The sequence below is a fragment of the Pholcus phalangioides genome, unplaced genomic scaffold (genome assembly GCF_987345545.1).
Source record: "Pholcus phalangioides strain wild (caught in Gottingen) unplaced genomic scaffold, Ppha-v1.0 ptg000016l_1, whole genome shotgun sequence".
Lineage (NCBI taxonomy): Eukaryota > Metazoa > Arthropoda > Arachnida > Araneae > Pholcidae > Pholcus > Pholcus phalangioides.
Window position 1 is genome coordinate 15048064 of NW_028301609.1, and position 13228 is coordinate 15061291.

Sequence of the window (13228 nt, forward strand, 5' to 3'; positions counted from 1 at the left end):
GTACCATTCGACGCCGTTTACAGCAGAGTGGTCTGTCCGCAAGACGTCCATTGCTTCATCTACCCTTGACGCAGAACCACAGACGTCTCCGCTGCCAATGGTGCGATGAAAGAAGGATGTGGACGGCGCAATGGAATGAAATTGTCTTTACTGACGAGTCACGCTTCTGTCTGCAACACCACGATGGTCGGATTCGAGTCTGGAGACACCGTGGAGAGAGGATGCTGAACAGCTGCGTTATGCACCGCCACACTGGTCCTGCACCGGGTATTATGATATGGGGCGGTATTGGATATCACTCTCACACTCCTCTAGTACACATTGCTGGTACTTTAAAAAGCCAGCGCTACATCTCCGAGGTGTTGGAGCCAGTTGTCCTTCCTTACCTTCAGGGCTTGCCCACAGCCATATTTCAACAGGATAATGCGCGACCACACGTGGCACGCATTGTCCAAAGGTTCTTCGTCAATTGCCAGATTGAATTGTTTCCCTGGCCAGCTCGCTCTCCGGATCTTTCGCCGATAGAAAACATGTGATCCATGGTTGCTCAACGATTGACCCAGATTACATCCCCAGCTGCCACACCAGATCAACTTTAGCAACGCGTGGAAGCTGCTTGGTCTGCTGTACCCCAAGAACACATCCAAAGTCTCTTTGAATCAATGCCGAGGCGTGTGGCAGCGGTGATCTCCAACAATGGCGGCTGCTCTGGCTACTGAGTTTGGCAGGAACCACACTTCACAGAAGTCTATAAATTTAATCATTTGATGCTTGGTCAACATGTTATCTTCAAAATAAATATTGTTGCGATATCTCTTGTCTTTCTTGGTGTTGCAATTTGGGTGGCCAGCAGTGTAGCTACCACTTCATTCGCATTCTAAGATTTTCTTTCGAATTTTGCGAAAAATGCGACAGTAGCTTAAACCCTGCTATATAAGTAGCGTAGCTTCTTGAATACTTCAGACTCAGACTTCGTCCAATATGCACAGAGGCATCTTCTTCAATTTGGCTGTGGTGCGACCCAACAGACATTGGCTGTTTCGTAAATTTTGTCTTTTCCTTGCCAAAAAGAAACATTTCTTCATGATTAGGTGCAATGGCGATAATTTGTTTTGTGCATGTGAAACATTCTGGGCAACAGACCTTTCCCTATGTAAATTCTCTGGAAATCATTTTTTTACCCAGAAAACCATGGGTTTTTCCCTCCTAAATCATGATCAAAATTAAGGAGATATAAGATTTTTTCAGGAGTGAACATAGGAATTGGGGACACTTGGCAGCAATGAGATAGACACAGAATAACTAATCACTTAAAACATAGGTTCCCAACCTTTTTGGAACCAGCGCCCCCTTTTTTAGTGCACGACTCCATAGCGCCCCCCCTTCTCCAGGTAAACTATATTGTACATAGTATATATTGAAAACAAGGACAAATTTTTAAATTAATTTATTAATTTATGAGAAGGTAACAATATGTATTTTTCTCACAGTATTTGATTGAAAATATATAAGCTATTTGGAAAAAATGAATATAATACCATTAGTGAGATATCTGAGCTTGATGTGATGAAACTAATTTCTCGATGTTTGGTGCCATTTTTGTCATCAATAATCTTAAATATCCGCGTTCCACTATTGACAATCTGTCTCTTTTCTTCTTTAATAGACTGGTGACTATGCTAAATCCTCTCTCGGCTGAATATGATGATGGGAATGCAATAAAAAAACTTTTTTGCTGCAGCCCATAAAACGGGATATAATGTTTGAATTTGACTTTGTAACCAAAATTCCTGATACCCTTTTCTTAATTTTAATTTCAACACTTCATTTGTTGAAAATTCTATCAACTCTTCCTGCAGCGATAATTCTGTTATTTGAGGAAGGTTCTAGGACCCATTCTGGAATAGTCATGTTGACTACATCCTGAAATCTATTCGTAAAATCTTCTGTCAGTGCTTCCAAATGCTGGCAATAAACCAAAATGTCGTCATCAGTTGTTTCAACTGAAGAAAGCATTGGAAACTAATAAAATTGTCGTCTACCAAAGTTTTGTTTGTAAAAAGCAAGTTTTGACACGAACGCTGAAATAATTCCTTTTGCTTTGATAAAATTCAAATCATTACCTTGAAGTTGTACATTCATTTCATTAAATTTAGTATATAAATCAGCCAAAAAGGCGCAATATCACTCTTAAATTTCAATAAATTCTCTCTTAATGAATCATCCTTGTTTTCAAAAAACTTTGTGGCTGATTCAAAGAGTTCGTAAAATTGTTTCAGACAGGTACCTTTTGACAACCAACGAACTTCTGTATGTAATAATAAACGATTGAAGTGTCTTCATCGTTTTCACACAAAGATTTCTAAATATCCTGCCATGGAGAGAATTGCTTCTGATCTTGCTTTAATTACATATCGTAGCGAGCGATGAAAGAGATCACTAAGATTTTTTGCGACCAAATGCTGTCGGTGAATCATACAATGCATGGCCACTAAATTTGGTACGACTTTTTTTCAGGATTGAAATGAATCCACGGTAGGAGATTAATATCACCGGAACAAATTATGTTTATTACAATGAAATGCCTTTATGATTTTACCAGGGTTATTAAAATCAAAACAATAAAAGTAATAAACACATTCTTACTTTTGGTGGTAACAATTTACCCTTGATATGAAGAAATTACGAAATACATTGGTTGGTATTTAATAATCTTTCTTCTGTCCACTGCACTATTGTACCGCCTGGGAAATATTGCCCCGGAAATTTAAGGTCTATATGACCTTGAATTTTCTGCACATGCTTTTAAAAGGGTGGTACCTTCAACGCCAACTCAATAGCCTTGTTTACATGGGAAATGAAAAAATAAGGGGAAACCGCCATCCACCAAAGCCAAAAATTTTTTGCTGAACAGGGAAAACTGGCAACTCTGTTTCCTTATTCCGCAATAGCGAAAATTTGCAAAGGATTATGAGAAATAGTATGCGCCGCGGAAATCCCCAAGAGGATATGTAAATTTTTCCTCCTCTTTCTTTACTCTTCTTTTTCTACGAGGGAAAACAGTCATCAAGCCAGTGCCTGAACTCTCAGTGATACCGCAATATTGAACATGCAAACCGGGCTAATATGACTTGAACAAAAAACGCCCCCCTCAGACTTCTCAGCGCCCACGTTGGGAACCACTGACTTAAAACATGTGCCACTTTACAGAACGAACACAGCATAAATGAAACGCACCAAAAGCTCATCCATATTCGTATTCCATTTCTCCAAATTGATACGCTTTATGGCACATTTTTCTTTGCGAGTTTTGCAGAAGGCACTGTGAACAATAGCTGTTGCTCCAACACCTGACAGAGGAAAAACATTGTAATTAAAATCCTTTACATTACTTTTAAAATACAATAAAAAAACTTCCTTCACAGCACACACACACACATACATAGAATACCTCAACTTAAACTACATCACAGGATAACTACAGCGGAACCTCCCATAACCAGGTTTCAATGTATCATATTCCTTCGCATTAGCCAGCATGCCGAGAAACACAGAGACAGACAAGTATGCCAGGAATTCCTATATTTCCCAGCATGCCATACTCAAGTCATAGATTCAGAAAAATTATTGAATATCCAGACTCAAAGAATCAATTGAATTGGATAATTTGAACCTTACCTGTTCTCACATTCTAGAATCCTTTCTTAATGAAGTTGTAGATGGTTCAAATTTCACACATTTTTTAGTCGCTTTTGCAACTAAGTTCAACTAATGAGTTGTTTCTGATTTTTCAGTGCTACCATTTATATTTAAGAAGTAAAGTGTAATGACTGAATACTTGTACAGCTTTTAGGCCTGTTGCTCTCTGTGGCAAGACTTTTTAATGGGAAGATTGGCTCGCATTTGCGCCTTGAAGTTGGGAGAATCACAGAAAACCAACTTCAGCCAACCACCACTATGGTGATGGTGGGGGTTCGAACCCAGGTCCCAGCAATGCGAGTCCATCATTATGACCACTCGACCACCACAGCGGCTACATTTAAAGGCTGTGAAATTGACATAAATCTACAGAATATCAAAGCCAGCACCATTTTTTGACTTTAACATCACCCGTTTTGTGGGGTTTGAACACATAACTGCAAAAATCATTCTACTGATTAGCGGCAACATCTAAAGTAGTCCAATGATGTCAAGCTAGCCTTACGGAGGCTATTCAGCTATTGGTAAGGTAAAGTGTGGAGGGAGGTTGTCAATATTTTCTAACACACAAAAAAAAAAACTTGGCTTATGGACAAGTATGTACAGTAATATAAATTTCAATGCTTGAAGATTACCAGTCTGAAAATGCTGGATCATCGAAAGCCTACTGTATTTGTATTTCATATTAGGCTGGCGATTCGATTGAAGCGATAAGTAAACGCAAGATTTTAATTATTGTTATCAAATTTCAAACAAAACATATTTGCTACAGTGAGAACCATTATTTTATTCCGATTCACAGAGTTTATTCCGTATTTAATTTAATTGCTAGCAGTCTTCTGAATGTATCATGTGATCCTCATGAAACCTCGCTTTTTCCAGCATGCCAGGAATGGAACAGATTCCAACATTCAAAAAGCTGGCGTCTCGATTCTTATAACATGGTGGTTAATGCGGGACAATGCAGTACTTTACTACCCATTAATGGAGACACCAAGTTACCTAAGGGTGTTTGTTATCGAGAGGTTCCACTGCACTAGCATTTAATAATTTTTGTCTACATTTCCGTAGTTCTCTATGATCCTACCAACTAAACGGGGGTGTGTACAGACTTTTTCTTATGGGATCTTGTTTTTGTGAAAATGGTCATTAATTTTGTGAAATGTAAATAATATCGGGAAAGAAAAGTAATCAGTTCATACATCCTAAAAGAAACGTGATGTCAAATTTCGCCCAGACAGACAGCTGATAAAGAAAAGAAAAAAAATTCGCTAACAAAAACCTAAATCTTATTTATTTAATTTGTACAAGATATTTGACACTCCCAAAATGACAAGATATTGATTCATTTAACAGGAAACTTAAATATTGTTGGCGCTCAATACAACGCTAATATATAATTGTCAAAAACTGATGTTATATCGAAAGTAAAACACATATGATAGTCCTTCTATGAAGACATTTGGGGCTTCTCATATTGGTCATTGTAATGAAATGGTTGCTATACGTGGGACAACTGTATTAAGCAATCTGAACTCATTATCACAAAAGGTTGATGACATTATCATGACCAATTTTTCAATCCTTTCCTACTCACTAGACAAGGTTGAGGGAAGCTGATCGGTCTCATGAATGAAAAAATCATTATTAGAGTCGGACATTTTGCCTGTTGTGCATTATTTTTGTATTTGAATGTAATAGATTAAAGACCTCAATAATTACAATAATTACTGTAATACTAATAACAATTATTGTAAAATACTGACTCACCTATCACTTCATTCAATTCATAGGCATTATTATTTGGCCATCCATAAGCAGCAGTTATAAGGAATATCAGATATTATGTGTTTTTAACACATCTCCATCCGACTTTGCTGTATCCAGGCTCGACTATGGTATGTTTATTCAGAACTAGTGTTCGCCAATACACATCAAGATGCATGATTCATGCATCAAAATTCAATTTTACACCTCAAAATTTTGTTGTGAAATTACTCAAATTATTTTTTCGGACAACACCGGTGGTCAGTAGTTTCCCGAACCAGGGCCGGAAATAGGGGGCAGGGACAACTGCCCAGAGCAGAAAATTTTAGGTGAACACTGTTAAAAAATTATCAAATTTTTATTGGTGGAGCCAGCAACACGCGGCCCTGCCCAAACTTTGTTTCCTATCACCCTGTCAGGGGATGAAAGTGATTTTCCCACTTTGGGGGAAAACTATACTAGTAACAAATTATAGAATGGTTCAGTGCTGTCTCAGCAAGTTCTGCGGCCCAAATATATTTATTAGAAATATGCAACATCCATATTAGTTATGGGCTTTTTTCAGCCATCTCGTTGGGCATTTTGCCTGTTGTGGCCTTGTATTTGTATAAACCTTTGGGGGTCCCTTTGAGCCTAATTCATGCATAAAAAAACCCACCTTGAAAAAATACCCGTATTAACAAATTAGCCCAAAAACACCTTCAGTAATTTTTGGTCCACCCTGTTTGAATAGAAAGGCAATGTTTTAAGAAACTTGTCAAATTTCACTGTCAAATAGTACTATTTAAAATTGAATTCCGGAACCGTAATTCGATTCAATTAACAAAAAAAACCCTCCAAACACATAAAATAAATGAATTCAAAACTAAATAAGGGGGTAAGTACTATATTAGCACTTAACAAACTCTTGTTTACGTTTTCCAAAGTGCCAATGATCCTACCAACAAAAGAAAACTAATTCGTAAACAAAACCTAAATCTTGTTTACTAACTCGTACAAGATATTTGACGCTCTCAAAATGACAAGATATTAATTAATTTAACGTACAAACACAAGGGAAAACGTAAACATAAAGCAATTCAAACCCATTATCACGGGATCGATGTCATTATCATCGTGACCAATCTGTCAATCCCACTCACAAGGTTGATAGGAAGCCGGTCTCGTGGGTGAATCGTTATTATGTAATAAGGGATTGAAGCGCTCGATAATTATAATAACCGTTAGATACCATAATAATGATCAATGTAAGAATTTTCACTCACCTATCACTTCACCCAATTCGTAGGCATCTTTGTTATTAGGCCATCCGCCGACAGCGACGGAAGGTGCAACCACATCGGCCATTTCTTCAGTCGCGTCTGTTGTGATGCCACTCGGAGTTTGCTGAGTTCTGTTGATGATCGTCGTTGAAGAAGTTGTGGTGGTTGTGAGCTGCGTCGAGGCGCTGATTTTGCGGTACTTCCCGGGAGAACCGGGAATGATGAATCCGACTCTTTCGGCTTCCCGGGACGACATCCTACGAGATAAACGATTGAAAGCGTTACGAATCCGTCCGCTCATCTTTTCCATCGGCCACAAAAATAGAAAATCGGCTTCCCGGTAACTAAAACCCGAACTTCATCCTAACCGAATTCGATCCACTTCGCGAATTTTTTGTGCCTTGGCAATTGCCAAACACGCAGAGGTGAATTTTCATTAAATAAATGCAAAAAGCCAAGTTCTTATAAATTCTTTTTTTCAATTATTTATTTTGTCTGCCATCAATGGAACAAATGGAAAGAGTTTTGAACGGTTGAATTATCCTCGACATCCATATCCTAGATTTAGACACGTTTTCTGATTAAAAAAAACAAACGATTTCTGCAAGAGCAGACGATCTGTTTGAGCAAAACAGAATTTAAAATCAAATAAACGATTAGTCTCTAAATTTTTAAAATTAGCGATTAGTGGCAACGATTCAAATATTTCCGTTTTCTTGAAAATTTTCAGAAGAAATAGTTTCTATTTATGAATTTTGGAACCGAGTACAAAACGAAACTAAACTTTGATCATCAGTTTTTTTTATTCATCGTAGTTCTTAATTTGTCTAATGAAACGAACGAAAAATAACCCAGCAAACTAATAAATTACCCCGAAAAATAATCAGCAATGGTTACCCAGATTTTTTGTAGTTTCGAAGTATGGTCAATACTGTTCCGTCCACAAGACTTCGAGATTGCGAAACAAGAAGCTGTTCGACCATCGAGCTTATATTACTGAAGGGAGCATCGAGCCGCCGCTACGGCAGTGACATCGAATTCAAGGAAATCACGTGACTCGGTGAAAACAATGTTAGTGCCTGGCAATTTCCCCATAGAAATGTACAGTTCAGTCTTTAAGGATTGCAAATACAAATACAACGCCAATTGCGTTTTAAAGATGAAAGAAAAAAGGGTAGAGAACTCTCATCCGTAGATAAAAAAATATTAAATTATTTATTTCATTAATACTGGAATAATTTCTTTCTTTAATGCGGAAGAAATTCTTTCATTAATTCTGGAATTTTTCTTCATTAATTCTTCAATTTGCCTTCATTAATTCTGAAATTATTTCCTTTACTAATTATTATTTCTTTTATTACTTCTGAGATAATTTCGTTCATTAATTCTGGAATTTGTTTCTTTCATTAATGCTGAAATTATTTCTTTTATTAATGATGAAATTATTTCTTTTATTAATGCTGAAATTATTTCTTTTAATAATGATGAAATTATTCTTCTTATTAATGCTGGAATTATTTCATTCATTGATTCTGAAATTACATCTCATTAATTTTGGAATTATCACTTTCATCAATGCTGATATTATCTCCTTCATTAATTCTAAAATTTTTCTTTCATTAATTTTGGAATTATCTCTTTCCTTAATTCTGGAATTATCGATTTCATTAATTTTGGAATTATCACTTTCATCATTCTGGAATTATCACTTTCATCATTCTGGAATTATCACTTTCATCATTCTGGAATTATCTTTCATTAATGCTGGCATTATCGCTTTCATTAATTTTGGAATTATCTCTTTCCTTCTTCCTGGAATTATCTCTTTCCTTCATTCTGAAATTAACTCTTAAATCTGGAATTACCTTTCATTAATACTGAAATTATCTCTTTGAATGATTTTGGAATTATCGATGCTGAAATTATTTCTTTCGTTCATTGATTTTTAAACTTCTATTTATGCCATTAGAAAATAACGGGGGATTGTGTGTGTGTTTGATCTTCCGAGGAATGAAGTTTCGGACACCGTTCTCAACACTGCCGAGGCAGGGACCGCTGACGTCATACTCCCTCCAGTAATATAAGCTCGATGGACAAACACAGATTTATTTACAGAACAGCGAACAACTTTCTCGCAAAGTCCAACCAACCGACTTCTCATAGAGTCTAATCCCTCTAATCCAGTGTTTCCCAAACTTATTCAGCCCATCGCCCCCTTTTCAAAAACAAAATTTCTCTTCGCCCCCCCCCCTGGAAGAGATGTTAAAAACCCACATTAAAAAGTTAAACGAGGCAGCGACGAATTTTCGATTTTTTTGCATATACTATGCAAACATAGTATAAAAAGGGTTAAAAGCTCTAAAATAATTACAATTAAGAAAATTACATTAAACTTCATTGCAAAACAAAAAAAATTAAATTTGTGAATTATAAAATTATAAACATGCATATAACACAAAACATGCATTTAGTTGCATTTATTGTGGTCAAAGTGATATTCGCATCACACAAAAAATATCCATTAATGTTGAAATTATTTAAAAATACAGACGCAAAACAGCAATTGTTACTTAGTTTTAATAAAAATAATTTCATTATTAATAGATGTTTTCCAAGTGTGATGATTGTTGCTTGGTTTTACTAAGCAGAGTTCTCAAACCCTCACAATTGAATATCTGTAGGTGATTTCGATTTTTGTCGAAAGATTTGTGACTGCATTGAAACGTCTCGCACATGAAAAATGTTCAGCTACATTAGTACCTCTCAATAACGGACACTCACGATAGGGAAGTCTTAAGAGCATCATGGACCCCCCCCCTCCCCCCGCCAAGTGATTTTTCTGAGGCCCTATATGGAAACTTCTCAAAAAATTAAACTACTTCTCGTTTTTCTGGGCCCCCCTCTTTTCTTCAGGAGCCCATGCGTTAAGACGGCACTGACTCACGGGACCGAAAATTTTCGCCGCTAACGAGGAGTGTCCGTTAATGGATAGTAAAATTAGTAAAATAATCAGTCTCAACGGGAGTCCGGAGTCCCGTTGACGTAATTCAAAAAGTGTTTGGTAACTGGAGGTGCTCACTAAAAACGGGGAGTGTCCGTTATGGAAGATTCCACTGTATATCCCTATAAATTCCAGGTACAGTATTTGTTTTTTCAGCCAGAAAAATTAATAGCCATCTTCAAATTTGAACGTCAGACCGTCCTTTAATGCTATTTCTGTCAATTTTTCTTGTAAATGTGATAATTGTGTTATTGTTGGAGATCGAAAAGAAAAGTATCGAAAATTGTTATTTCATTCAGTACAGATTATTTATTTCATTGCAGATTGTAAGAATCTCTTGGGAATACGTGATGATCACGTTACATAAAAAAATAAATATTATTTTAATCTCTCTCCACACGCCCCCTCTCGCTATTGTCAACTGCACCTTACACATTCTTGAAACAATTTAAACTACATTTAACTTATTATTATTAACTATTATTCTAGTTTTGTCTTTGAATTGTAGATTGGATATTTACCAATCTTGTACATTTGCAATTAAATACATTTACAATTTAGAATTGTAATAATCCTTTCCCTCATAAATTAAAGAAAGAACATACGATAAAGGCAAATAGGGTGGAAAACGCTATGAATTCTCAAAGCATTTCGTTACACTACGGGTGCCGTCGTCAAAGGATGAATACAACCACTATCAACGCAGACCGGGTATCCCACTTGGGTTGATTACCAAATTATAAGCACATCGGGAAAAAATACATCAATTCAAGTCAGAAACTATGGTCAGAATCAAGTGAGTCCATCGCGTGGTCATTCTGCCCACGGCCTACTTTGCTCATATAAGCAAAATTGGTCACTTAATAAAATGTGATACATAATTATTCATTTCGATGAGCAATAACACTAATAAATGTTCAACAATAAAGTTTGCAAAAAAAATTCAAAATTTAATCGTTAAAATAAATTCATTTTTGAAATTATCGATCTTGGGAGCTCGTGAGACATTCATTGGTGTTTTTGGTTTGGTTAACCAAGTAAATTCTGAAACGAATTCTATCACTGGGTAAGCAAAATATTTGGACTCAAGTCACAGAAGCCCCAATTCCTGCCTTGCCCAGGACCTGTTCGTGTCTAAGTCGGGCTCCGGTTAGCTGCCATTTATTTTTCAAATCACCAGAGTTACTGCGATATTATATAGGTCCATATTTTAAGAAAATGTAATTTTACATTATTTCAAGCGCAGGTCTCTCACTTCTTTCTTGATTAAAACTGGCAAACATCGGGGGGATTGCAATTGACAGTCTCTCTCTCTTTGTTTTCTTCTACATATAATTCCGAATGACATAATCATTCTAAATATTTACCATTGTTTAATGAACATATCTGAAATCTCGTTAAGATTGTAATGAAATTCAACCCTTTCAGCTCAAACATATTAAAAGGAAAAAAATTCGGATGAAACCACGCTAATTAAATGTAAAAATACAATAAAAAAAATCCTTTCAGAGAGATGATTGATTATATAATTGAGTAATACTATTAATATAGAATGCAAAAAACCAACGATGTTCACTAAAAATACCCGGAAATTCATTGGCGTTTATTTCCGTGTATTTTTAACGAATATCGTTGGTTTTTTGCGTTCTACATTGCTAAAAAGGTAATTCCATCATACTGTTAATATAATACTATACTTAAGAATGAGTCGATTAAGAATGAATTTCGAATTGAGTAGAATCACTCTTCAAAGGTCGTATGAAAATGCATCGTTTTCTTTCAAGGAAAAACACTACATAAGTCACCGTAAAAAAAAAAATTCAAGTTAAAAAAATAAATGCTAATAAATTTTCTACTAAACCGACACCATCGCGAGAAGAAATTTCTATCATCCGATGCTGAAGGAGCGTGTATCCCCCCCCCCCCCATCCGTATATCTTCGCAATATTCGAAGGAGAGACGATGCTTGTTTTCGGAGATAGTACCAAAATTTCCTTTTTATCCTTATTGTCATAATCAGCGCGGTTACGGATAGCGCTCTTGATAAGCATTAATAGATAGCATAGGCGCGGAAACCTAGAAAGCTGAGGCCCTTTGAGCCCCTCTCCCCAATACAATTTTTAAGGGGTACTGAGCCCACACCCCCTCCCAATTAATTTCTGAAAATTAAATGCAATGCACGTTCTCTCTGTCCTGCGTACATGCTTGAGTCTCATGTATATGGGACGACAAGAAACTTTATGCCTTCCTTCCCCCCCCCCCACAATATTTTTTTCACGTCGGCGCCCCTGATAGATAGTACTGCCCAAGTGGGGCTTACTTAAGTCATGAAAATCGGTCAATATAAAAGGATTTAGTAATATCAAAATTTTGATGAAAAAAAAAAATACATTATCGTACTTACGGCGTGGATTCAACAAACATCTTCTTCCGCATTACATTAATTTCTTTTCGGACACCATCGAAATTACAAATACAAACACAAAGGCCTCAAGAGGCAAATCACCCAACAAGGTGGCTGAAGCTGATATGCATGTTTGAACCATGAAATGGGTCCATCCGTTGTGTAACAAACACTTAAGATATGTGACTTTTTTGCACGAAAGTTCAAGACTGCTCGTCTGTAATAGTAATTCATATTTTGGTACTTCCACACACGTTACCTTTGGGTTTAAGTAATTCACGAATTTGAACGAATACATTACAAAAATTTTCTATTACAAAGTTCCTCAAGGTGAGCGTCGGGGTTCCTAGTGGTGTCGTGACGAGCTGTTGACCATTGATGTTTGTGTCTGTTCCCAAGCGGTTCTTTTATAAAAAAAACCCAGCATGCAAAAAGGTCATAGCCGTAGGTGAATGATCAGTGATGCTAAAATTATGCCCCCACCCGCATCCTGCCTCAGGGTCCCGAGGCTAGGCTCTTTTCGGGCCACAATCTGTATTGAATTTATGAGGTGAAAAAAGAAATGACGAGAATCGTCTCCGGGCCCTGAAACCAGCTGCACTTTTTTGGGGGACGATAGCTCCAATAATGAAGAGTCATTAGCAAAACCAGTCATTCCCAGATGGTGTTGAAATCTGCGACAGAAGGCTTTATCGATCAATTACAGTTACAATACAACTGGAATGTACAGCGCATATTCGGGGGGGGGGGGGGCACTTTAGCTCTGCTTCCTTAACAGATAAAATGAGTAAAACTACTGTGTGCAAATATTCTTAGTTTTTTTTTCGCCCATAGGCACGGATATTTACGAAGGCTTTCTTCGGAAAAGGGTCCCAGTCTTCGAAAACTTATTTTTTCCTCTCGTCTTCCCATCGCCCCCTTATGCCCATTCGTAGCCCCCCAATCGCGTCTGTAGCTGGTATCGCCCCCTTGAATAGTCCCATCGCCCACTTTGGGAAACACTGCTCTAATCCCTCGATCTGTTTTCGCATCGCTTTTATGGACAAAAAGAAACTTCTAAAAGTGGAAAGTGGCAGCACCTTCTGGGGGGGAAGG

General features: G+C 37.0%; 1 protein-coding gene across 14 annotated transcripts in view; it reads right to left on the reverse strand.

Annotated features, from left to right (window-relative positions):
• fray (oxidative stress responsive kinase frayed) overlaps positions 1-13228 on the reverse strand; it is an 85151-nt gene that overhangs the window by 42892 nt on the left and 29031 nt on the right. For all 14 annotated transcript variants that reach the window (XR_016194287.1, XR_016194286.1, XR_016194285.1 and 11 more), the window contains exons 2-3: positions 6732-6985; positions 3238-3350 (exon numbers count right to left, since the gene is read on the reverse strand). Coding sequence is in view for 10 of the 14 variants with exons in the window: in XM_089245696.1 (XP_089101822.1) it covers positions 3238-3350; positions 6732-6985 (367 nt within the window). In the remaining 4 variants the exon portion in view is untranslated. The remainder of the gene's footprint in view (positions 1-3237; positions 3351-6731; positions 6986-13228) is intronic.